Source organism: Eurytemora carolleeae, unplaced genomic scaffold (genome assembly GCF_000591075.1).
Source record: "Eurytemora carolleeae unplaced genomic scaffold, Eaff_2.0 scaffold1304, whole genome shotgun sequence".
Taxonomy (NCBI): Eukaryota; Metazoa; Arthropoda; class Copepoda; order Calanoida; family Temoridae; genus Eurytemora; species Eurytemora carolleeae.
In genome coordinates, this window is record NW_019402103.1 from 809 (window position 1) to 28,558 (window position 27,750).

The following is a 27,750-nucleotide window of genomic DNA, read 5'->3' on the forward strand; positions in this document are numbered from 1 at the left end:
CTGTGATAGAAGTGCAACCCACTTCTGTGTAACCCAGGTAGGAACAAGATCAACCTTGTTGAGAACAAACATTAAGTGCTTGTGAGTTTTCTCCTTCTTTATATACTGCTCAATTGTCTGACTCCTAGAAGAAAACAAAGAAAAACTAAAAAAGTTTACAACAAAACGAACCAAGGTCCAAGTTCACTCCAGAAATGGTTCTCCAAATATTTTTATTTCTGTTTAAGACATGTTATAAGTTTTGGTATAAATCATAAATCTTATGAACCACTTAATGAGTCCATGTGAGTTACAAATCATGACAATCAATAAAGTACTCTAATCTTCAGTAAAACAAAATATGCCAATTTTTCCCCAGAAGTTAGGTATGTCTATCTAAAGGTTATATTAGCTAAATTGGTAAAAATAAAAATGAGAAAATAAGTACATCTTTGGGATTAAAGTATCAAAAAGGATGAAACAACTTGCCACTTATGTCCAATCCATCATTTATCAACAAATCTCTAGTNAATATGAACGTTGAAAAGGGGAAGGTAAAGCCAGAAAGGTAAATTTGAATGAGTAAGGCATACTTTGTCCATGTCACTAACTAATGAAACTCCAGCAGGTGTAAATAGGTTGTTAAAACTATTCCCAACGATATCTGTTGTTGATCAATACACTGAAGTGACTCTCTATTTATGGAGTGTATGTATCAAAGTCATGCTTTTTTACATCAAGAATAGACGAATAAGATATCCATGTGTTACTTTTTGAAAATTGATTATTCTCAGGATTTTTTCAGTTAAAGTGATTGGTGGCATTTTTTTGCTGTAGAAACAATGAGAGACTTTGTCAGAATTAAACACTAGAAAAAACCTCCCACGTCATAGATCAGAACAAGATTAAAGGTTACTGGTGTGAATCCGACATACCCCCTTATCAAATTAAAGCTTACTTGAAATTACGAGAACAGTCCCTTTAATGTAAAGTAAGCGTACCGAGTTCCCATTGAATTCCTGGCATCTTACACTTGGATAATTACAAGGACAGTCTAATGTAAAGTAAGTGTACCTAGTTCCCATTGGATCCCCGGCATTTAACACTTGGATAATTACGAGGACAGTCCCTTTAATGTAAAGTAAGCGTACCTAGTTCGCATTGGATCCCTTGCATCTAACACTAGGATTATTATAAGAACATTCCCATTAATGTAAAGTAAGTGTACCTAGTTCCCATTGGATCCCTGGCATCTAACACTTGGATAATTACATCACTACTATCTATCACCTGAAAAATTAAGCAAGGGTTTGTATTTTATCGAAAAATCGTTTTTCAAAAACCCACACCCTCCCCACCCTTTAGGAAGATCAGTTTTTCTCCAGAAGTTAAAAATACTTGCGTTTTTAGGGTTTTATTTGCCGAGTTGGGGAAATAAATGATTAAATGTGTGAAAAGTGACAAAAATAATTTAACAAGTTGCCTNCACCACTACTGTGAAAAATATTAATGATTGAAAAATTAAGAAAAGAAATGTGATCAGAAAATATAATATCAAAAAACTAAAAAAATAATTGAAATTTAAATCGTCTCTTTCTACCTTGTATAACTCATTCCAGATACGTTTACTCTGCCCTGCTCCAAAAATCCATTCTCTGGGAGCACTCCATTCATCCGGAGCATCAACAACTCGATCCTTATCCTAGACGGGAAAATAAACAATTAAAATTTCCCTTGAAAGCTTTTTCTGTTCAAGTATGGATTAGATATCAATGTTTTTGTTTCTTTAAACTGTTAAGTGTTTTTCATATGCGGTTTCTCTGCCGAAAGTGACTTGTGCATTCCTTGTTTATAAGAAGAACGGAGAAACTCTCAGAAATGAAAAATTTTCGAATCAAAAGAAACTATGGTATCTTCCACAACTTTGATCAGATTAAGGTGAATTTAAGAAAATATATTCTTGTTAAAATGATATATATAAATGATAAATATATAATGATAAAAATTAAGAGAAAACGATCAATAAAATTATAGTTTAAAGGAGATATTGATTATTGTTTCCCTCGAAATGGTCCATAATAAATAAAAACTAATGCCATATTTTAAATGACAAAATTTAACTTTAAAAGCGATCTGCTTGATTTTCCAACATGCGGCCTGACCCAGATCGTATTTAGAAGAATACGATCCTAACAGGTGAACTACCCTGAGGCTCACATCTCATTATCTAATGGGGGTGGTGGTGGGGGGCAAGGCCACTTAATTTTCAAATGACAAATGAGGCTGTTTGACAATTTGTTATAAAAAAATAAACATAGTCATGTTTCCTCTAATAAATATACCCATTAAAGGGAATGTCGACAAAATGTCAGGTGGCCCGCAGATTGAAGCGTTACAAGTCTGATCTTGAGCACTTGTCAAATTATTAATGAGAATATAATTTTCTCAAAAAGATATAATTTATATAAATTTTCTATTGACTCATACATGAGATTCGCAAATGTCTATCTATCTATTATGACTCCCCAATAACACAAGTGTTATCAGGTAACCACCCCTCCATGCAACCCAGAGCCCCCTTCTGGGGTGCAAATGTAAAATATCAATAATCAGATAAAAAACAGGGATAACATTTTTGCTCAGACTGAGGTTTCAATAATACCACTGTGTATCGGACATATTACTAGTTTAAATCCCGTCTACAGTCCCTTTAAATAAAAATCTAATTTAGGATTTACCTTAGAATCGTCATAGTTTTCTCCTCTCTTCTCTGCCCCAGATACCAGGGTTTCCAGGTCCGGTATCTAACCCAAGAATCAGATTGAAAATTTAAACTTTTTATCATTTTTGTACTTTGCTAAAATCTCAACATCGAAATTTGACAGCATCATACCATCTCATAACCTTAAAGAGCTAACCTCAAAGTTTTTAGAACTCTTTTATTATTATCCAAAGACAACTTATCGTTCATTTAATATAAAAAAGTATAGTTGTGCACCTTAATATTAGGACGTTTCCTTGTAGATTTCTTTCCAAAAGTTTTATCAAAAGGTTCAGTATCTAACATGTGGACTCGTGCATACTTGGCCCTAAAAATTGAATCAATTAAAATTAAATCTGATTTCTTTGTTCAAAAGTTTACCTTTCTTGTAAAAGCGTTATTGGCAGCTTAGTTGGATTCATCACAATTTTATAGGGATCCTAGAATTATATTTGATTTATGCTAAAAACTGTTGGAATGAGATGAGAGGGGGGGGGGTTAGTGTTTTGGAAAATATTAAGACAACGAAAATTTTCACTTAAGGAAGAGGGAACGTGGAAATGAATTTGCAGCTTAGAAATAAAGAAACAAAACGGGAAAGTTTTGGTATTTGTTTTTGGCATAAGGAAGGATAGTTAGGATTGTGAGACGGGTGATTGTCTGTGATATTATATTTTAACAGGAAGTCATAAAAGACATTAGCTGAAGTGTCCAGCCTTTCCCGTGGAATTTGAAAAACGTATAAGGAAAAAATAAAATTAAAGAAAAGGAAAATGGGTATTTTTCAAAGAATTATATACCCTTCCAGTTTTAATTTAAGTTTTGTTTTTACCTTTTGAACGTTTCCCATCTCCTCCTGAAACTTTTGAAGCGCACTTTGTGAGATGACCTTTGTGTTACTAAACCAGCCTCTAGCAGGAGCAACCCTGGAATATTAGAACTAATTAGAAACAACTATTATTTTTGACTTCTTTGTATTACTGTTGATTTTTTCAAAAGTATATTCTACATCCTTAACAATTACAGAATTACTGGGCAAAACTGAACTATCAAATATATTTAAAATATCTCAAGACCTGAAGATAAAACTTTTGAGAAAGGGACTGAACCCGTTGACTATTGACACCAGAATAAACTGTGAAATTGTAGGAATTTCATTTCGGGGAATAGGGATTTTAACGACAACCAAGAGAAAACAAACAAAATATATCAAACAAACCTTGCCCTGGTCCCGCTGTCCACCCAGCTCTGGAACGGAGCCGCCTTCAGAATCTTTCCCTTAGCGTTCCTCTTCGCCTTGAAGTTCTTGTACATCGCCAACCTCTTGATCGTTCCAGCTGACCGGGGCTTTGCAATTCCTTGATAATTAAAGTATTTCATTTTTAAAGAAAACATTGTATTACTTAAGATTACTTAAATTAAAATAAAAACAAAATTCTACGGTTTGAATATAGGTTTAATTGAGGGGTCAATGAATTTCAACAAACATTTTATAGCCCAAAGTTTTAACTGTGTACTGTGCATTTAACGATTCACTAATACCCATTGAACATATCGATGCTATTCCTTTCTAGAGAGGAAAAAGTAGATTTAGTTACATTCCAAATACAAAAAGAGTTATGTTGCGAGTCCTTTCGGCACAATTTGCATAAAAGGTAACTCAGAATAATGTACTGTTTAGAAATGACCAACTAGAAGGGGGGGGGGGGGGAAATTGCACATTAAAGGACAAAATTCTTTATTTTCCCTATAAATCACTTTTTTACTTTTTTCCACAATTCAGAGAACAAAACCGAAAAAATATATAACTTCTGGGAAAAAATTAGTTTCCCCCTCCCCCCGATTTACAAAAAGTTAATGAGTTCGACCCCTACCACCACTTTATACACGTACATCTAAACAGTTTGTTTTTAACCTTTGTGACAGAATCAATCTCAAGGAATAATAATTGTCTTAAGACATTTTTTTTATAAGTGAATATTTGCAAATTATCTTTTTTCCATCAATAATCTGAGTTTGTTTCCCTTGTGTCCATTTGACAGTCCAAATTTTTATTTTTAAAAATCTTTTTTGTTCGTTAATTTTCTTGTGATTTTTAACAAACATTTTTTTATATTTTTTTTTTTATCGATTTTGATGGTTATTATATCGTTAGAACTGACTAGGGTCAACCCAGACTGAAGTATGTTTTCAATAAATGTGCTAACATCTACTTTTTTACTCTACAGAGGTTTGGTACATCACCATCACCGAATTTAAAAAAGGGGGGGGAAATGATTGCTTATTCCTTTTGTTAGTATTGATTGATTGTCCAATTTCAACCTAAAATTATGTTCACCTTTTGACTGATCTGACACCTTCCTGTCTGGGTTAGCAGACCCTGCCCCGGGTTTATACCCCTCCTTCTTATCCTTCCGAACTATACTACCCTTCGCCATTTTTTCCGACTCTCACTCTGAAATTGTAATTGGTAAGATATCCTCTGAAGAGGGGGGGGGGCGAAGCCCCTGTTCCCCTCCCTTCAGGGGAACTTGCAAATACCTAGACACCAAGTTATACAAGTCCTAAAGCGGTTTGTTTACAAATAGTTGATCTTTATTTATAATAATAAACCGGTTGTGTATGTACTGTATAAGTTTAAATGTGAGTCTGTAGATCAATGCTTGTCTACCGTGGACAAGAGGGACTTCTTCAACACCTAAACACAAACAGAGATTTAAGCATAAATATTATTCAAAAACAGAACAATTAATTTTTTTATATATCAAACTAGTCACTAAAATGGTTAAAGGGAGTACCCTGCTAGACATGAAGTTCAACAGAGAGTGCAGCATTATAGAGAAATTTTGTTACATTTTCCGTGATCGTTATCGAAAGATGAAAAAAACGTACGCTCTAACTGAACAATTATACACGACAAAAACGTCTTTTAGGTCTCAAATTAATCCTAAAAAGTTCTCTACATTACTTTACTCTCAGCTCAACTTCCATGTCTAGCCGGACACTCCATTTAACAATTTAACGAGAACAAGAGAAAAATTAATGTATCAAAATATTTCTCCACCAAAAGCTCAATAAATATGGACCAACTAACTAACAAAAAAATATTACCTTACTCCGGAATGATCTTTGCCATTTCCCTGATGTTGTTAACTGAGACCATGGAGAGCTTCTCGTTGAGCTGGAGTTGGGTTTTGGTCAGCTGGGACAAGTAGATGACCATGAGAAGATCTCTCAGGTTCGAGTTCAACATCTTCTCAAACTCAACAGTATCCATCTAAACATTAAAATCAAATAATCTGCGGTTTCAAGAATAGAGATGGCAGTTAATAGAGTAAGATGGTAAACTGAATTTAATACGAATCACTCAAAAATAAATCTCATCGAGTTATAAGAGAACATTGTGAAAAAAAGAACTTTGTCCTATTTATATAATACAATTTATGCTCAGAGAAAATGAAGAAATTACGACAAAACAAACAATTAAAAAAAATACTAGAAAAAATCTATTTTATAAAAGTATCAAAAATCAGGTAAATTGAAAACTAAAGAATCTTTTAAAACGGAACAAATGTGACGTGGAAATTACTTAGTTTTTTTTTGATAAAACTTCCCAAGATTTTTAAACTGCAGTCTGCATTAAGTAAAGTTTGCTTTTATTTATCTTTGCAATATATGAACTGAAAAAAATAAGTAAAAAAATGACCCGAAAACGAACCAACTGAATAAAGCACATCCCTAGTCCCTACCTTAGGTACTGATTGTACCAGGTCCCAAACTGTTCTTCCAACAGCGTTGTCCGGAGATATACTTCCGTCCAGAACACCCTCAACATACCTGACACAAGCATTAAGTAAACAATATACCCAACCACTGCATACTGGACAGGAGGAGAAGGTCAGATATGTGAAACATCACTGCAACCACTTTGTGACCTCATAGCACCTCTGGTTTTGAATATACATATAAGTGTAAAAAACCAAATTTATCCGGTTATATATTAGAAATGAAACAAAAAAGGGAGAGGGACATGAAACGTATTTCTCTCCAGGAAATTTAACAAGTGTATAAAACATAACTTACCATTGTCGTAGGAAGCTGATTTTTTTAATGCAAACTTAAAAATATCTTTATTGCATGCATTTTTTTATTTTGAACGGATCTGAGCAAAAGTGCGCGCTTAAGTGAGTGAAAAATACGACTTTTTACAGTTAAATCAATCTTGTTGAGCTAAGATTGCTTGTCAATGTTCTCGCGCTTTTAGTGAGTAAAAAAATACGAATTTTTTACAATTATCTCAATCTTGTTGAGAGAGAAAATTTAGTATTGATTTAGGGTATTCAAGGGACTGTTCTCTTATCCTCTTATCTTATTTCAACTCTATTTCTATCCTTCTTTGTCAGAGAATAAAGCGAACAATAACATCTTCAACCCAAACTAAACCCTACGTAAGATCTCCTATCCCCCCCCTTTATCATCCTGAAATCCTACTCTTGATTAGCTCAAATATTAGTATCACATTTACAGTATAATTGGGACATGGAATTCATTTCCTAGGTCAAAATAGACATTGGAGCATTCTGACCGGTACACTAGTAGCCCAATCATTAAATTATGGGTCATCCTGGCACAGATTTTACATATTAAATGTTGTTTTACAGGCAATTGAGCACAAAGAATTCATTTCTGAGGTCTAAATAAATATTGAAGCATTCTGACCGGAGAACTGATAGCCAATCATTACATTATGGGTCATCTTTGCTCAAATTTTGCATGTTGTATGTCGTTTTACAGGTAATTGGGCACCAGAAATTCATTTCTGAGGTCAAAATAAAGATTGAAGCATTCTCACTGGCACGCTCGCAGCCAGAAGTTACGTTATGGGTCATCTCATCATAGATTTTGCATGTAGTATGTCAATTTGTACGTAATTGGGCACGAGCAATTCATTTCTGAGGTCAAAATAAATTTTGGAGCATTCTGACTGGCGCGCTAGCAGCCAGCAGGGGTATGTTGTGGGTCATCTTAGCACAGATTTTTAATTCTGTGTGTCTATTTATAGGCAATTGGGCATGAGGAATTCATTTCTGAAGTCAAAATACATTATGCGTCATCTTAACACCGATTGTACATGTTGTAACTCGATTTATAAATAATTGGGCATGAGGATTTCATTTCGAGTAAACATACATATTGGGAATATATGAATGGAGTGCTGGTAGCCAGCAGATACATTATTGGTCATCTCAGTACAGACTTTACATACTGTTTGTCAATTCTGAAGTACTTGAGGACGAGGAGTATGTTTTTCATGTAATATGCAGATTTTAGTAAGGTAGATAAGTTTGATTACTCTGGTCGGCATTCTGCTAGCAAGGTAGATATGGGGTCAACTTTAGAGCACATATATGGTTCAAGAATGAGTTCATGTGCAGTTTATAATATTAATATCGATTTACTGTCAAAAAGTAGTATTTCTTCTTGTACGTTTGCTCATATTCGTTAAAAACCCAAAAATGAATGTAATATAAATATTTTTGAGTTTGCAATGAAAAATTAGCTTGATACAATAATGCCAAGTTATGTTTATATACTGTTCAAATTTTAAGGAGAGTAATACATTTTGTGGGGGGAGGGGCTTTCTTAGCTTTTCATTAAGGGTAGTTTTAATTGATAACACACAAGATTTCAATGTTATGTGCAATTTACTTTAGTTTAGCGTGCCACTATCATCTTATTATGATCAAGAGGGTGTATACAAGAATAATTCTGAGGGGTTGGGGGCATAGAGTCCTCAATTTAATTGCCCCCCTCCCTCCACCCACCCAAATTTTGAACTTTAAATTATGAATATTTTGTTTGAATATCAGGCACATGGGTACTATAATACGCATTTTCCTACACATTTTTGAAAATAAAAAAACTTTGAATCTATGAAAATAAAGTATTTGGATTAAAAATCTCCAAATTCAAGTCTTCCTTCGTTCTTTCTTTCTTTCAATATTCTTAAAAAAATGTTCATTGTATTTATGTATTTATCAGTTTTTTTTTACAATGTTGTGTATGTAAAACTGTTTTCATACTTTTAACAATGTTATTACAAATTAACAATAAACATGAAGTCTGCGGATCAAAATAAACAATAAATATGAAGTCTGCGGGTCAAAATTAACAATAAAGATGAAGTCTGCGGATCAAAATAAACAATAAATATGAAGTCTGCGGATCAAAATAAACAATAAACATGAAGTCTGCGGATCAAAATAAACAATAAATATGAAGTCTGCAGATCAAAATAAACAATAAACATGAAGTCTGAGGATCAAAATAAACAATAAACATGAAGTCTGCCGATCAAAATAAACAATAAACATGAAGTCTGCGGATCAAAATAAACAATAAATATGAAGTCTGCGGATCAAAATAAACAATAAACATGAAGTCTGCCGGATCAAAATAAACAATAAATATGAAGTCTGCGGATCAAAATAAACAATAAATATGAAGTCTGCGGATCAAAATAAATCTGGAGTTTAGTCTGAAAAACCAAAATGTATCACTAAAATAAATTTTAAAAATGTTGCGTTCCCCCCCCCCCTTGGCTAGTATTTAATTTATTAGAAATTAAAAACCTGTATATTTTATAACCTAAATAATGTTGATTATGTTTGTAAATGTGGAACATTTGACTTAAATACTATAATTAAGTTTTCCAATAAATTAACCAGACCCACCCTTGATAAATAACTAGAAGGCCAGAGCTCAACTTAATCTTGTTCCCCGCAGGGGTGTAGTTTTAATTTTTAAAAGGGGTTTATTCTCTGAATTTGGAAAATAAATGATTTATAAATAATTATATTTTTGGGTATAAAGTGTCTGTGTGTGGGGGAATTTTAAGAAATATACACCCCTCCGTTGTTGGAAGGGTTTATATTCACTGTTCAGGTATTGGTTTTTGGTTACCAAAAATTTTTTCTTTTCCAAATGACTTTGGATTTCGTAAATGAAATTTTAATATTAACTTCAAGAGACACATTTGGAGGCCTGACTGCTGCTAGAACAGTTGGCAAATTGTCATTATGTGAAGAGGTTATTTGGGAAAATGTACCTAACCACCACATTCCTTTTCATATGTTCAAACATTTAAGAGTTTACATCATGTTGTTTTAAACTTGGCCTGCTAAGTCATGAAAGTAAATTGTTAGATAAATTGGCTTTAATTCAATAACAATAAAAATACCAGTCAATCTTCAATGATCATTGTACAAGTTTTACTCACAAATTTTAATTAGATATTTATAACATCTTTGATTGAATAATGATTTCAGATTTTAATTACAATTACTATCATTTGATAAAAGAAAAAAGGATAAGTGGGTTATATATGGTTGTCTTTAAATCAAGAACTTTTTAAGAAAAATAAAATTTTATGGTTCTTTATAATATTTTAACATTTTTTTGATGCTCTGATGGGAATTAGACATCAAAAATTAATTTTTTTCATTTAAAACTCTACCCATTTTGTGCATTACAGAGAGTCTAAAAAACCTAGCATCTGGGGGTAACATTATTTTTCAAGGGGGGGGGGTGCATTTTATTTTATTAAATAAATAATTATAGGCAAATACCTTTTCTAGTTTCAGACAATATGGATGAGAATAGAAATTTAGAAGGAAGAGGACTAAAGGAAACCACTAAGTATCTTGGGAGAAGGTAAAATATTACTTCACAGAAAATCAATCAAATCAAGATTCAAATAAAATCTCAACCAACAAAATCTAATATTTTTCCATTATAAGTTTTCAAGATAAAACATCAAACAAACCTTTTATTTGTCCTCGATATTATTTTCAAAATGCAGATTTGGACCTTAGGAATGGAAAGAAAACTATAGTCATTTTTAGATTTTGTGAAAAGATGTCTGCTCATGGGTTTGCAAAGATAATAGATGTTGATTTAGGTGAGATAACAATTGGCATATTAATTTAAAATCTTGTTCTTAATCTCATTTGTTTAGGAAAATTTGCAAATTTTGTCTGGTTTATGATAACTACAATCTTCTTGACATGTCTGATAATTAATCTGTTCCCAAAAGTTTTGGTAATCATTAAACTGATCCAATATACAGGGTGTCTTGGAAAAAGGAATAAATTGCGCATTTTCAAAGATAAAATGATGGGTTTTTGAAAAGATATGACAAATGATGTTTGAGTTTTTTTAAATCTAAGGAAAAGGGACCTAGTACATTGCAAGGTACAGTTTGGCATTTTGGATCAAAATGTTTTATCAACAACCGCTAATTTATGGACATATTATCTGGTAGAAACACTTGTAAATACAACAAAATGACGCTTAGTGGGTGAAAACGCTATTGAAAATATTCGGAACAGGGAAAAAGAACATTTTCGAATATTAAGCATACTTTAGAAGGATAAAACGACATTTTAGAGCAACACGTTTCTTTTCGTTTCAGAGCATTATACCAACTAGAGGCATTTGTAAGTTCAAAAAATGATGTTCAATAGGCGAAAAAGCTTAAACTCAATTTTTTCAGAGAAACCCTGTATATTATCTAAATGTTCTATTGAAAGTTGATATCACAAAGTATAAAAAAGCCTGCATGATTGACTAAAATTAAAGAATGTTGTGTTACTAGTTATTTGTAAGACAAGAATCCCAGACAAGTCTAACTACTCAAGAGAAGATCGATGAAGGAAAGGGATACAAGTTTCCAGTGGTGATGATTTGTGACCCTGCTCCATGGAACATAAAAAGGAAATATTCCTCTCCAATTTAATATTGATTTATCTTTAGGAAAATGTATACCATTTCTATTTTTCTAGCAGTGAAAATCCCTATTTGGAATATGCCTCTCCTTCTGGGCTAAATTATAAAAGGATTGAATATTTAAGATCTAAAGCAAGTGGAATTGAAAAAGAATTGCTCTCTTTCATATCTTATTTGTTATACTTTTTATCAACCACACAAAGCATAAGCAACCAAAAACTTAACAAACTTAAAGGTATGTTTTTTTTAAAATTTTGTTTCTTTTAATTTTTTTTTTTACATAAATCATTAAAAAACATATTTTTTTCAGGGGAGTACCAAGAAAAATTGTCTGAATTTAATAACAGCTCATTAGATTTACTTGATCGTATTACAAACAACTGCTCTGAAACAATAAAAAGTTGTGAATTTAGTTTTGGACAAACGGTATAAACAATTTTTTTCAAACAGCAAGTGCTTCATAACAAGTTTAAATTTAAGGTTGGCGGTGAACAATGTTGCCAGGATTACTTAGAAACACGGTAAATACACCAATTTCCAATAAGGGATCAAAATAATAATAAAATATTTTGTTTAGGGTCTATGTCCTGGGTGCTAAGTGCTTTAGGGAATAAATTATAAGTATTGCTAAAATGGTCCTATGTACAAAATTTTCTTATGCAATGAATACATTCATTTAGTTTTAATATTTCTTAAATTCTTAGCAGAAGCTTCCAACATGGAATATCAAAAATAGCAATTTGCTTCTAATTTTCACATAACCTACCCAATTAATATATCTCTGTCTATGCATTCTATAATTAGTAAATTTACTTCTAGAACCAAAAAAGAATTTTATGGATCTAACTTTGGATTAAGAAATGGCATCAACTTCAGGTAACTCACTTAGCAATATCATAATTTTAACTTTTACATTGACTGAGGTTTAAAACATATTTTGTTCAATTATGATTCAGATTAGAGATTAGCACAGATGGTGGACAAGTCCTAGATAAAAACATTGCTAGTACTGAAGCTTACAATGCATTTGGTTCTCAAATGTCTGTATTCAACTCCAGAGCAGTGCCAGAGTATGCATTTGAAAAACAAATAACTGCTCTAGGACTCAACACAACAAACAATCAAGGTAATTATTTAAGAATTTCCTGCATTGCATATCTTTCTTAACCCACATCCAAATTGCTTAATATTTCAGCTATAACCAAAACAGTGCTAAACAGGACAGAAGAATTTCTCTTCCTTGGATTCCTTAAAAATGGGAACTGTACCAATTTCAGGCCATTTTTGCAAAAAGCGATACATAAAATTTTCTAGAAAAGCTCTAAATTCAAGAAAAGAATAAAATGTGTACTAAAATAAAGATTTTCGGTTGAAGACACTAGGTAACTTTAAGAAGGAATGAACACTAAACCCTTAAGTAATGCCTGATTATCTGTACAAAAGAGTGTGTGTGTACTGTAGGTACAAAAGAGGAAAATTAAATCTAGATATTTGTGCTTTTCAGTCCAGGAAGATACTGGCCATGTTTATTGTAAGTTTAAGGAAGGTTTTTCTAAGATTATATTTACCCTACGTATAACCCCACTTAAGAGTATGCTACACCTGTTTGGAACCCTTGGAGTATAGGGGACTGTGAAAGCCTTGAAAAAGTTCAAAAAACGCAATTAATATGATCTCAGGATTGTCAGGAACCACATATAAGGATAAGCTTCTTGAACTAGGCATCCAATCCTTATCTGATAGAAGATTATGTTTCAATTTAATTCAGACTTACAAGATTATCCATGGAAAAGAAAATGTAAAGCTAAACACCTGGCTCCAGTTGGTTGACCCAATAATAACCATCACAACCAGACAATCAGTATTTTACCTAAATATCCAACCAAAAAGATCCAACTTAGAAATAAGGAACAAATTCTTCAGTAACTGTGTAGTCGAAACCTGGAACAAGCTACCAAATAACATCAAAGATGCTCCACACCAGAAGCTTTTCATCAAATCTCTTTATGACAAAACCTAGATGGAGATGTAGAAAATTATAAATCAGAGAACTCCGCTAAACTTCTACTTGAAGTACCCTGGAGTCACAAACACAAACTTATATTCAAGTACATCGGCTAAGTGCATTGTTAAGGATTTGAAAAAAATATAGAATAAAGTCGCTGGTTTTTTTTCAGTGGGACCAGTATCATTTACCTTCCCTTAAATCTTATTCCCTGACTATTAAAAGAGTAACAGCCATTTTGCCATATTACAAAGTATCTAGAGAGGATGAATGTAACTGGAATACACTGAAAAGAAACACTGCCTCAATTTACAACTGCACAACAAACTTGTTAGAGGTAAATATTACTAATCAAGTCAAATCAAACTGTTACAAATGTCCTACACCCACAAGGACAATTTGAGATGACTAATAATAATAATAACAAAATTTGGTCTTATGATTTGAAGACTTTATTCACTTTTGATCTGAAGTGAAAGAACTCAGCTTTCTTCTTCATTATTGGACTTAAATAAGATTCTGAAAATAATTGCAATGCCTTTCTTGTTCAGTTTTTTAATTAAGTCGGACATCAGATTTTATTGCCAGACCACCAATCACAGATTCTACACTAATTTAAATGAATTTTAGCCCAATTGAGCTGGAAAGTACTAGAATTGTAAGTTGACCCATATTTTGGCTTAATGGATATTGATGGCACTATCAAAAATATAATTTGAAAAATTTGTGTACAACAAAGTACTTGAGCTAAGTTAGAAACCTGTGGTCAGGTTCATTTTAGTATAGGTATTAATCATAGAGGCTGCACTGTGCTGTAAAAGATTTAAAACTGTCCAAAGCAACAATATTTAGATGCAGTGAAAATCTATCCTCGTAGTAGTAATATAATCGTGGCGTGCAGTTAATCATTTTCTTTGGCTACGCTGAATCTGAATATTGCTATGCTGTATCGGAATGTTGCTACCCTGTACGTACTCTTTTAAAGGAGAAGTTTCAAAGTTTCAGCCAGCCTTTAAAATAGTCTAAGTTGAATATCTCACTGCAAGAGGTCTCTACTTGTAAAATTAGTTTAATGTATACCTGTATAAAAACTTAACTCTTTACAATCATGTAATTTTATATAAATTTTGAAATTGAATTTTTTAAAGATTTTTAATTTGAAATGCTAATATTAATTTGTATTCCTTCCTCCATGATCGTTATATGATTTTACTTCTACTCATGCTGATATTTCAATGTCTAAAATAATACTTAGATCTTGAAAGTATGATGTGATATCTTTTAAATTAAAGTCTTCATGTAAGACTGCATGTTATAAAACGAGATGTAATGCTAAATTGTTAATTTTTATAATTGAGACATAAAAGAATGGTTCTATGCCACATCAGAAATTTCGGACAGAATGTATTACTTATCAGATGGTGCATCGCAATATTACTATGCTAAGAAGCATTGGTGTTATGGCTAGTAGCTCTGGTTGTATCATGAATAGTAATAATCTTATGAAAATGAATAGGACTAGCACTTCTCGGCATAGAGAGGGTGTGAAAGCATCTGATCCCGCCTCCCTAGCACATGCTGCATAGTAAAATTTGAATCAGTTTAGTCTCCGGTTTCAGTGCATTACTAATAATGTCTGGTAACAGGTCACACCCGAATAATTATTATTATTAATTATATATATGAAATATTTCAGGGTACTTGCTCCCCAGAGGAGATTATCAAAGGAGCTAAACTTATTTTCTCAAGGAAAGATGAACAAAGGCTTATTCTATAAAATAAAGCTCTTTGCTCAAATACATATATTTGTATATATTTTGTATATATATATGTTAGCTAAAGCTGGCCAAATGACTGGACCGACTTGGCTGATTTTTTTTAGAAAACCCACGGATACCCTTGGGGCAACATAGGCTAAATAATCGAATTTTTTTCGTCAAAAATCTATTTTTATAAATCAATTTTTTAAATTCCACAGGCCTCCAGCTAGTTTTACATTGATTGGTCAACACCTTTAGCAGGATAAACACACTTAAAGGGACTTTGACAAAAACAAAACTAAAAATCACATAAATTATCTTTACAGCTCACAAAATGTTCTATAAATTTGGATCAGATTGAAATTATCCCAAGTTCATCAATCCAAAGCACAAACATTTCCTGGGATTACTGTAATTACGACTGTGTACAAATTGGTTACCAAATTGAAAGCAACCAAGTTCTAATGACTCCAGAATATGTTGAAAAGGTCTACAATCCAGGTTAGTTAAATATACTATACATAAACTTGATAAGAAACCAATTAGATTTGTTTAAAATGAAGATTCTTTCTCATGATTGAGGTCAAAGAGGACATAGATGGTACTTATTTTATTTAAATCAATATGTAAAATGGTACATTTCATTTTTTACAAGGAGTATATATAAAGTGTTATTGTCAACTTTCAACGACACTTTCTAAATTTGAAACTGTCAATTACTTTACCCCAGACTTTTTGCCCTAATGGCAGTTTCCCAAACAGCAACCTAGTTGGCCCTCTAGTCTAATCTAGTTGCAGAGCTCGGCCCACTCGCCCATTCTAACCACAGCTCACTCATTGCAGCCTGCGCTGCCTCAGAGACCTAACCTAACCATTAGGAAGATTCCACTTGGGAAATTGCAAAGTTGGAAAATTGACACTTAGGAAGTTGCCCTTGGGAAAAATGTCTTTAGGAAAATATATAACACCTCTTTTTCAGCGGAAGGAAAAAGTATCATTGTTTTGAACTTGTACTATTCAGAGAGCTTATACAAAAAGATTGATGTAAAGGGAAAGGTAACATCATTGATTAACAAGTTCAAGTAAAGAGAAAAACTCTTCTCTTTCAATTTTTAATAGGAAAAAAAACTCTCTTAAATTTTAATTTCAATTTTTTAGGGATTTAGACTTTGTTGATTGATAAAAATTTTCAGGGATTGGGAGATTTAATGTCAGAAATAGGAGGGAGTCTAGGTATATTTCTAGGAGCTTCTCTTATCACAGTTGTGGAGTTTATAACCTTTTCTTTTTATGCTTGTTCAGTTCTTTTCAAACTTATGAAGTATAGCATGCAGAATTAACTTGTTTGTTTTTCAATTTATTTTTAAGATCACAGTCTCCTTCACATTTGTAATGTGATTATCAAAAACATAATTGTCAAATCTTGATGTGCAAATATATATCCTTAAATGTGCATAAATTCAAATCATTTAAATTTCAAGTTAATTTTACATAACACTCTATATTATGATAATCTGATGAGAAAAAAATCTTTATTTTTCTTTATAGAGTTCACCACTCTGTTTACCTACTAAGACATAACCCTCAAAAAACAAAGTCTCATAGATAATAAAATAAAGCTAAAATGGCTGAAAAAAAAACTTACTGAAGAAGGGCATCTAACATGACTTCCATCCTATTAGCAGCTTCAGAAATCTTGGTAAGATCAGGCATTGGTTCAACAGATCTAGTCTAAACAATGAATAACATAATTATTATTATTAGCAGACAACCCATCATTCAATGTAATTGGGGTTAAAGCTCTCGCCAACGAAGTGTCTCCAAGAGCACAAAGCGGTATGCTTTAAATCTTTAGACATAAAACTTTACACTGTTATGGAGAAACCATTGTTTAGAATCTCTTGAGTTTATACTAATCCGTATATTTCGTAATCCGATGAATTGAGAAAAAATCTCTTAAGATTATGGAAATATTGACAGATTGGAGGCAAAAAAAAGTCAAAGATCAATATGCTACGATTCAGCTATTTTTCACAGTTCTGAACTATGAAAACAAATTAACATATTTATTTAAAAAATTAATGTTAACCATACCTTCATGTATTTAGTTTTGTGAAGAAGGTCTAGACCTGCAATCTCAGGCTCAGATGCAGTAACCTTAATAAATAAATAAATTAACAATTTTATTTTGATAAGGTTTCCAGGAACAGACGACATTATTAAATATAAAGAAACCTGTCATTGTGAATTCAATTGACGTTTTAAAGAGGATCAGGCCCATTTCAATCCGGTACCTTTTAGACCTTTATCTGACAAATAATGTGGAAAATGTCGTCTTTTATCTTAAAAGGGAGTTGGCTCTGGCAATTCCCTGCATTGTTTCTGTATTAAGAACTGCAGAAATCCTACATTTGAAAACGAATTAAAAAGATGAATATCTCATTCTTTCTTGATTATACAAAGCTTTAAAGAGAACCTTTATGAATCTGACAAAAAAATGATTCCCACGAAATTACGTTTACCGCCCCTTTAAATAGAAGATGCAAAATTTATTATTTTAAAGGTAATGTCAGTAACATTTCCTTTCCAGAAAAAAAAAGATTTAAGCGGCAACATTTGCAAATAAAAATGAATCTAAACCAAATAATGGAAAACATTAAAAAACAAAAACAAGAAACATTAAAATTCGCCAAAATATGCGGATCCACGCCAAGGTGCAAAATACCAATCAAAAACTGAAAACAAAAATCTTTTGCTTTCAACCCAAATCTGAACTGTTGAAAAAAGACAGATAATCAAAAATGTCCTTATCTCTGATGGGTTCATCTTTTAGCACAAAAATATCAAAAGAAGAAAAATAATTTGAAAAATCTCCAAGAAACGTTCATAACCTGGATCCCAATTCGGATCCAGGATCCGCATCAAAATGTAATGGATTTTAAGCACTGAAACTCTGAAAACTATTTTCCTCACCTCAATTGGAACCGGAGTGAACATGGAACCAGAAGTTGCTCCAGGTACTCCTAGAGGTACAAACACATAGGCCTTCATTGTCATCCTACCATTTACAAGGGTAGTGTCCAGGGTCATGTGAATTGGGTCCTAGATTTAGACAAATTTTATAAATATAAATTGTATAAAAGGGACTGTTAGCGTAATTTCATGTTCAATTGAAACCTTAATCTGATCTAAAATATATATTTCTGTTAATTTCTACATTATTTCTTATATGCAAGAAAGGCGCAAGTCACTTTTGCCAAAAAGCCACAAATGAAAATACAGTTTAAATTAACAAAACATGCATATATAATTCATACTTGATCAGACAAAGCTTTTAAGGGAACTGATGAAAATAGGACATTGCCATTTTTGTATGGAGAGTCAATTAAAACTACGCTTACCTTACAGTCCCTTTAATGGTATAAATTAAATAAATAATATTGATAATTTTGCAATAAGTTAACTGATTTCAAATCAAGTAAGAAAAATATTTAAAACTACTATTTATCAGAAGACCATGATAAAACCAATGTTTAGAATACATTTAATAATAGAATATGTTAAAGGAATATGTTTAAAACATAAAGAAGAAAAAGCTGTCAATTGGAAGGTTTCCAAGAGTAGATATTTATTGGAATCTACACACCCCCCCCTCTTTTGACAATCAAATTTTCCCCACAGAAGATGGGTATTTTTTTTAGAGTTTTCTAAGCTGATTTAAATAGTTATTAGGGGAAAAGAAATTAAATTTTAGGTAAAAGGTTGGAAAAAACTTTTAATGCCCAATTTTAAATTTTTTCCCACTAATCTTCCAAATTCTTAAATTCTTAAACACTCCCCCCCCCCCAACCTACTCCCAGGGGAAAGTAAACCCCATTTCAAAGATTAGGGGGAAGTAAAAAAAATTTTGGACGTTAAGGCTATTTTATTTTTTATCTTTTAATCCTTTATGTGTGAAATTCAATAAAACATACACGCTTTTTCCTTAAAATTCTATGATTTCCCAACAAAATCAAAATAGACAAGATTAATTATTCCTTAACAACTTTGAAAATCCTGACCTTAGTTTCCCTGGCATAGTAATCATGGATAAGAGCACTGTGGCTGGTTATTTCACTTCCTAAAGATTGTGCATTTAGAAAACTATTAGAAATAAGAACACTTCACAAGTTTAAAGGGAGTGTTTGCGAAAAAATAAAAGGGGATACAGCCTGATAATTAATTGATTCGATTGATCGCTACTAACTTTGCTTTTATCTGTTGCGTGAGGAGACAATTATTAAAAACGTCTTTGTCCCAAGAGCGTGGCGTCCATATAAATTCAGAGTTGCAATATTCCACTCAGATTGTAAATAATTCAATTAATATTTAATTAATCACTCAGATATTATAACCTACAAATGTCGGAATTCAATTCGATGCTCTTGTATGTAATTGATATTTCACAAACAATTTTATCTTTTAAGCGCCGATTGTTACTTTTAAAAATATTCATTCCTGAAACTTAGGATTTTTTTCATCACAAAGACGAGATTTTCATATTTTCCTGGAATGTTTGAAAATACCTGTTGCAAACCATCCGACCAGCATCTCTTGAGGTGCTACTTTCTTATTTAAGTCAAACATGTCCTAAACCACGATTTATAGGTTTTAATTTATTCAGAGAAAGGTTATCCTTTCTCAGCCCTCAAAAAAAACATTATGCTGAATTTTAATTTAAAAATTCAGAAAAAAATAAATGAGCTAGAGAACGAAAACACACCAAAGACATTAAAAAAGTTGAAAAACCAAATTTTTGGACTGTTTTACGGCCTCAGCTTATTTAACATTATTTTTAATGGTTTTCGAATTTGAAGTAAGCATAAAATGATTTGTAACATGAAACTTTTATTTTAGAAGTCTTTGTAGTGATTTCTCCGACATTAAACTGTCGGATCAGAACCGTAGGGACAATTTTTGATTTTTTTGGAGAGCATTATTTTTTTGGGGCCTTTTGCACAAACCCCCGGTTAGCTTAGAGCCTTAGTTTCAATATTGATGATACCTACATTGTAATTATTAGTAAATATCTGACCTGAGCATAGACAATGTCGGCCTCCACCCTCTCTTCATATTCCTTGTGGGGTATACAGAAGCAGTTTGTCACCTCGACACACTGCTTGTCCACACTCCCGACCAGGGTACCAATAACCCTGGGTGTGAATTTTTGCTTTATTAAAAAGAAGATCATATGCTACCATAAAAAAATATCTTTCATATACTTTGCTTGCCTGTCTGTCTGTTTGTTTGAATCCAATAAACGTTGAAACGGCTAAAACCCATAGGGCCCAAATTTTGTGTTGAACCTTACATGACCCCAACTAAGGTTCATGAATGATCAGAATTTCAAAACTTAGCCTTCAAAAAAATTCGATTGTCGGTAAATTTTGAAAATTCACAATTTTTTTTTATATTATCGCCAACTTTTTTGGTTTAGTACTTAAAATGTATACAAAAGAAAATGTTCACAGTTGAATAAGAAAATGGGCCTAGTTTTTCTATATATATAATTTTACTTTTCCGTTTTGAAAATGCGCCAATTCAAAGAGAAAAATCCGCCAATATTTGAAAATGATTTTAAATAGTCGACTTTCAGAGCACAGTTAAGAACAAAATTATTCACAGGCGAGGGAGGGCGCGACTAAAAGTCTAGTTTTAAAATTCCTTAATGGATACAATTATAGTTCAACCATTTTCATGCAATATCCATCAATAAATAAAAAAAAAAAAAACTTAGATTTGAAAATTGAAATGAAACTTGAATATGAAGCTTTCATTAAATATATTAAAAAATAACCAGAATTGTGTTAGTACCTGTGGTTCTCCTGGGACCTTCGTTCGTATGAGTCCGCAATCTGGAATAAGACAACGGGATGGACTTTTACTCGAATATTCACCGCCATTCTTCTTCTGAAATAATTGCATAGTCTAGAAACTTCTACGTATTTTAACTATCACAGATACATGGGAATATAATAACACTGTTTAGGATATACAATGGCCGAATCTGGTTGGTTAAAACTATAAAAAAAAATTCAACCTCTTTAAAGGAACTGAAGATGTTACTAAAAAGAGCAGAATCATATATCGTTTTTTTTATCTTAACAGGAAGGATATCTCATTCAGCAATATTCAGGATATCACACAAAGGTTAAATTAGTACCGTTGTGAATCAGAAATGCTTAATGCTTATGCATATATGAAAAAGTCACTTGAACTTATGAATACAGTCCTTTTAATGTAGTTACAAGGATTTTACTTTTTGCATTGTTAATTTTAATTTCTTAGAATTATCTTATGGCTTTCGAGTACTGAGTACAAAAAGTACTGTTAGCATACAGAGCAAGTGGCCCTCAATGCAAAGATGACAACGTCCGATTTGAAACCTTAATCTGATTAAAACTGTGGAAGACCTCATTTCTCTATTGCTTCATATAACCGATAATGCGCCGGTCACTTTCCATTAGAGAAACCGCAAATGAAAATAAACAGTTTAAAGAAATTAAAACATGGATATCTATTTTCTAGATCATACTTGACCAGACAAAGCTTTTAAGGGTACTGCCATCCTTGAATGAAGGGTCACGCTTACAGACCCGTAAATAAGATGAAAGAACCATGAATTGCGAAGTTCACCACTTGATGGCGAGCGCATTCGTCATTTTCTCAACCTCATGGTACTCAGTGTAGAGGTGGTGTTGACGTTTCTCCAGGTCCCCCTGGAACCAGGCAGATACGACTTTATTCAGTAAAACATTCTCCTCTGGCAAACAGGTTTTCATGTTTGTATACTGCTCCTGGAGCCAGGTTATGAGTTCCTTGCTTGTCTGCTCACCTTCAGGTCTGAATCAATCAATCAATCAATCAATCAATCAATCAATCAATCAATGCATCTATCATTCAATCAGATCAATTGATTTGCAACTAGCAACAAATTGCTGGTCTCACTTGCAAACTTCAGCTTATTTCTTAATAATTCTTAAAGGTACTGTATATTGTATGCCCTTCCAATCCATCTATTGAAGAGATAGCAGATTTGATATTAGTTACAGTAAAGAATGAAGAAGGCATGTCAAATACTCATTAAAAATACAATTGGTATTGACAGAATAATGCAAGATCTTTCTTTTAAAGTTTATTTTAATTCTTAAACTTTACTATTTTAATCTTCACATGTTTGCCGAATCATAACTTTTGTCCTCCTAGTTTTCTCAATTCCACATTTTTACCATTGCTAAGGATCCGGATCCGCATCAAAATTAAATGGATCCTAAGCACTGATTTTTACAGTATTTATTCACTATGTTCCCTTCCCCATTACCTTAGTTGAGCACCTCCATTCAAGCAACCGCTCGGACAAGCCATAATTTCAACAAAATCATAATCACATCGCTTTCTGGGTTCATCATATGTATTAAGGAAATAATTCAATCAACTTTTTATCCCTCCATAAGTTTAAAGTAAGAATGGTACATTTAAATAGATTCCAAATAATTACTGTTAATTACGGAGAAACTGACATTCGTTTTTCACGAAATAGATCGAAGGACACAAAAAAAACGAAAATGTGCTCTAAAAAGTTTTCATCGTCTTTATGAACTTCTTTCTTAGAACGTAAAAAAAATGGATTTAAATATTATATTTAAATATATATGTTCCTTTTCATCTTTTGAACTAAATTTTGAATGTTTCTAAATCCATTTGCTATACAAAACTTCAGCAAGACACGTCCATCCTGTTCCAAAGATACCTAAAATAACAAATGTATAAAAAGTCAATTTCCCATTTTTATTTTATCCACTTACTTCCATAAAATCCTGATTTTTAAGAGTAGTGTACTGAATACTGGAGATTTCCTTACTACAGATTAATTTTACAAATATTGGCCTTTGCATATTAGAGTTAACCCACAACCAAAAACAAATCAAACAAAATAATAGAATTACTAATTAGAAAATGAGAGTATGAGGCGAGTTATCAGTTACATTACGGAAGTACTGAGTAGGGATTCCAACGCAAGTAAACTTTACTTGCGCGCAATTCCGCGTAATTCTACGCAATTCTGCATAATTCTGTACAATTTCGACAAATTTAATTTTTTATGAATAAATCTGTTCCTAAAGATCTGGCCAGCAGCTGCTCTAAACACGTGGTCTGAGTATCCTCCGGAGCCGGAACCTTTACAATATTTAGATTGATTTTTAGACCAAAAAAACACAATGTTTATGCAGTGCTTAGGATTCCTCGGATCTGCAACATTTTGGCTTCCTGGATCCAAGGGGAAAATTCTCTCAAAACCCAAATCTGGACTGTCAAAAAAGAGATTATTTATAAGTCTCCTCATCTATGAAAATTTCATCGAGTGTTAGCATCCCACAGGAAAAAAAATTTGAAATTTTTTAAAGAAATATTCATAACCTGGATCCGGATAACCATTTTATTCTAGTGCGGATCCAGGATCCGGATCAAAAGTAAATGGATCTTAATGATCTTTATACAAAAAATGTATCCGAATTCAGCTCATGATATTTCTTCAAGTTTATTCATTTCTTTATCATGAAAGTTTTACATCCTGTTATTATTATTATTAGTATTATTATTATTATTATTAACATTCAACCTACAGTCTAAGTATCATGTCCTAAAGGCTATGGTACGTTGAGCTCCAGGGTCAAGCTCCAGCCACTTATCCTTGTCTGCTTGGGGTTTAGCCAAATGTGAACGTATCCCACAAGGGGCGTATGTTTCCTCTAAAAATAATTTAACCCCCCCTTTTAAGCAAATACAACTTGATCCCCAAAGTTAAAAATAAAATTTGTAATGATTTTAGGGGGAATAATTTTAACTATGGGTAAAATGGATTAAAAAAGAATGAAAAAAAATTGCCATTTGATGTCACATTGAGAAAAATATACACCCCTGTATCCCACCTGTATTAACTATTAACTCTGCAGGACCAGGGACCAGGGTGTCCAGGTCTGTTTCTTCTAGACTCTGAAAATCCACCTTGAAATCTTCATTTTCGATCATTTCCTAGAAATTGGGTTTTAAGTGGATGAAAAAAAACAAGAAAAAATCTTTGAAATTAGAAAAGAAATCAAAAATATATATGTTTTTAAAGAGACTGTAAGCATAATGTTATGTCCCTCTACATGCAAAAATGAAGACTGAAAAAGGGACTGTAAGCGTAATTTCAAATGACCCTCCATGCAAAGATGGCAATGCCCGATTTAAAACGTTAATCTTAAAAGCATTCTTTATCGGCCAATATGGGTTAGATATCAACATTTTCTTTTCATTGAAAGTGTTTATTTTCATTTGCGGTTTCTCTGCTAAAGTTATTTAAGCAACGGAGAAACACACAGAAATCTACACTTCTCGAGTCAGAAAAACGAAGGTATCTTCCACATTTTTTATCAGAAGGGTACAGTTGTAAATCAGCCATAGTCATCTGTGCAAAGAGGGTCACTGGAAATTACACTTACAGTCCCTTTAAATAAAAAAAATATGAGTTTTGATGAAATATATTCTAGTTTTAAACCTGTATTTCTAATGATGTGACCACGCAGTCCACATCTCTACATTCAATCACATCAGAGTAAAAATCTTCCCGAGATGCCTCCAGTTTCTACAAAATTATTTAAAGATAAATTCCTTTGTTTTTCTCTATTAAATTTTAAAAAACTAGAAATATCCTTATTTCTTTTAGAGAAAATCCCTAAACCAATCAAAATTGTTTAGCACGGCGCATAATATACAGCTAATTTAACATTAAAACTTGATTAATTTATGGGACGGTGCTTTAATATACAGCTAATTTTGCCTTATAACACGATAATTAACTTAGTAGCACGGTGCTATTATGTAGAGCTAATTTAACTTTAATTCACGATGATTACTTAATAGCACGGTGCTATGATGTAGAGCTAATTTAACTTTAATTCACGATGATTACTTAATACCACAGTGCTATAATATACAGCTAATTTTGCATTATAGCACGATAATTAACTTTGTAGCACGGTGCTATGATGTAGAGCTAATTTAAAAAAAAAGGGGGGGGGGAAGGGTGATTTTTTAGTGTCGGAAACGCTATAAGATTTGCAATTATGTTGTTTAGTGTATACCTAGAAATGTTATTAAGAATCCAGGATCCATGCGTCTTTTCTGCGTAGCAAATCCACCCAGGACAACTTGAGCTCAGAATAGGACCTAGAAATATGAAAGATAAAAAAATTAGAATTTAAACAGAAAAATCTTTATTTTCAGAATCTATAGTATTAAATCCATTTTTAGAGGAACAAATCCGCATAAAAGTATAAGTAAATCCTACGCCGTGAATAATAACTATTTACAACTATTTTACAGGGAAACTATGGGAATTTTACTTAACCAGGGGTTTTCAAGCCAATGTTGCCTACAAAACGTACAGAGTGCAGCAAGTGACATTTTTAAGACAATATTGGTCGAGGGAACCCATGACTTTGTAAATTTTTTAATTTCCCATAAGAGGCGTTAAGTACATTCACATTCACCTCCATCTGTATGGTCATTAATGATGGTAAAAAGTCTGTAATAACTATTAATTACTACTTAACCGGGAGATTAAGGGAGGAAAGATAAATTGAGAGGGAAATCACGTAGCTGAGGGCCTCCCAAACCTTTTTTATTCCTATTATTATTAAAATCCAATTAACCAGGATGTTTTTGTCCCTCCTTCCTCTCTCTATATCTGTTTAGAAACTCCTGTTGTTGTTCTAGGATAGATAAATCTTCAGCAATCTTCAGATCTAAAACCAAATCCGCTCCAAGTTTCTAAAAAATTAGATATGTATAAGCCAGTGCTTAGGATCCATTCAATTTTGAATCCAAATCCGGATCCAGGTCATAAATATTTCTTTTTAAAATTTACAGATTTTTTGTTTGGTTAAAACTTGATGAACTACTCAGAAATGTGGACATTTTAGATAATCTCTCTCTATTTATTCAGCAGTTCAGAATTAGGTTTTTGACCAATTGGATCCGCATAGTTATTTAATTTACTTCAAGCCTTCTAAATTCAATAATTTAGAATTATTCTAATATTCATACAAAAATACCTTGAAAAATGTGACAAGTTTTCTGGCAGTCACCTCAGGAGTAAGTTTATATCTAGCGCTAAAATTAAAAGAATTTTATTTCAACATGAAATTAATATTGGTTTGGTATTGTTTTAGACAATTTCTAGGCCGAGCACTGCGGCTAGTATAGACTAAGGGGCCGAGCACTGCGGCTACTTAAATTTTAAATAATATGCTGTCTATCACTTTATTTTGTTTTAGGTTAGGTGAAGACAATTTCTCGGCCATGCGCTGNATTTCCTAGGAAAATAATAAATATCTTTACCTGAGAGATATGATGGGTTGGATAGCAACACTGAAAACTATAAAAGGAGGATCATCTTTCTTTTCTTCTTTTTCTCTGTTTTTAAAACAAGTTTCCATTTAACGTAAAATCTTTGAAGAAAATTTTTTTCTCGAATTTTCGGTTTGCGTGTTTCCTAAAGGACAACGTAGGAACCTATACTTAGGATCCGGATCCAAGGGGCAAACTAAAACAGTAAAAAAACTTTTTTTCTTAAACCCCAAATCTGAACTGATAGAAAAAAGAGATAAGTAATTATTTCTTATCCTGACCCTTTCTTCCTTGGCGGTCTTATCTTTGAAAAATATCTCTTTAAAAATTGTTAAAAATGCCTGAGAATTTTGTAAATTTGCTGATTACTTTGCTGCTCAATCAGAATTGTCTCTGCCGAAGTAATACATCCTACAAAATGCAATATTAATCTAAAGGAATCAGAACGCGCGTAAGACATGTTCAAGATAAATATAAGTTAATTATACTAGAAGGCTTTTTGCCCCNGTGGGGGGGGGCGGGGGGTCCAAAATCGTTCTCTAGGAATATACCCGGTAATATATTGGTTACATTTCAAATGATAACTTGGGAGGATTTGGATTTACATAAGAATTATCAATTTTTATTACTTACTTTCTCTAATTTCTTCTTTTCTCCTAAATCATTTTCTTCTATGTAAGACCCGTCCTCCTCTATTTGAATTTTAGCCCCGCCACGGCTCCCTGCAACCTTCTTTTCAACTTTCACAGGTTTTATACATTCTTGAGACGGGGTAATAAAATCGTCCAAATCCGTGAGCTGTAAAACCCCACTAAAGTGACTCATGGCGTACGATTTTCTCACGAAAACTATTCGTTTTATTTTGAAGTTTACTATCCACGTTTTATGTTTTGCGTCTAGTCTAAGTCTGTACAAATGCCGCAAAAAAAAATTTGTAAAATTCTGATGTAACCATGTAACCCTTCTGGATTGATTGATTGAAAATCGTCTATATACCTTACTACTGACATACAATCAAAAATAAT

General features: G+C 32.5%; 3 protein-coding genes and 1 long non-coding RNA gene across 7 annotated transcripts; 1 reads left to right on the top strand and 3 right to left on the bottom strand.

The window, feature by feature from the left end:
• On the bottom strand, nt 1-5,201 carry LOC111717838 (nucleolar GTP-binding protein 2; the record flags this gene model as incomplete). The annotated part of the gene is given in 9 exon segments (XM_023493292.1): nt 1-124; nt 1,208-1,269; nt 1,580-1,681; nt 2,718-2,783; nt 2,978-3,068; nt 3,122-3,180; nt 3,573-3,666; nt 3,960-4,098; nt 5,079-5,201. Coding segments are annotated over 9 exon segments (837 nt in total), but the record flags the coding sequence as incomplete, so codon positions are not given.
• LOC111717839 (eukaryotic translation initiation factor 3 subunit F-1) lies at nt 5,195-21,833 on the bottom strand (the record flags this gene model as incomplete). The annotated part of the gene is given in 10 exon segments (XM_023493294.1): nt 5,195-5,438; nt 5,852-6,017; nt 6,490-6,577; nt 16,938-17,023; nt 17,387-17,449; nt 18,266-18,394; nt 19,354-19,412; nt 19,858-19,921; nt 20,367-20,484; nt 21,146-21,833. Coding segments are annotated over 9 exon segments (861 nt in total). The 3' UTR covers nt 5,195-5,438; nt 5,852.
• On the top strand, nt 10,127-16,745 carry LOC111717840 (uncharacterized). Of its 4 annotated transcripts, XR_002768930.1 has the most exons (8): nt 10,127-10,453; nt 10,645-10,700; nt 10,758-11,762; nt 11,838-12,653; nt 12,723-13,869; nt 15,229-15,793; nt 16,272-16,348; nt 16,486-16,745. It is a non-coding gene; the product is annotated as an uncharacterized LOC111717840 (long non-coding RNA). The 4 variants fall into 4 exon arrangements; XR_002768928.1 differs by having other exon boundaries at nt 10,645-11,762; XR_002768929.1 differs by lacking the exon at nt 10,127-10,453 and having other exon boundaries at nt 10,566-11,762; nt 11,838-12,403; nt 12,484-12,653.
• Nucleotides 21,240-27,750, bottom strand: LOC111717837 (probable cytosolic Fe-S cluster assembly factor AAEL012261). The gene is made up of 13 exons (XM_023493291.1): nt 27,357-27,750; nt 27,067-27,171; nt 26,717-26,791; nt 26,431-26,488; nt 26,029-26,146; nt 25,398-25,543; nt 24,873-24,959; nt 24,262-24,364; nt 23,449-23,509; nt 23,137-23,191; nt 22,990-23,081; nt 22,653-22,727; nt 21,240-22,174 (listed from the first exon to the last, which is right to left on the bottom strand). Exons 1-13 carry the CDS (start codon nt 27,548-27,550, stop codon nt 21,964-21,966), a joined length of 1,380 nt encoding a protein of 459 aa, XP_023349059.1. The 5' UTR covers nt 27,551-27,750; the 3' UTR covers nt 21,240-21,963.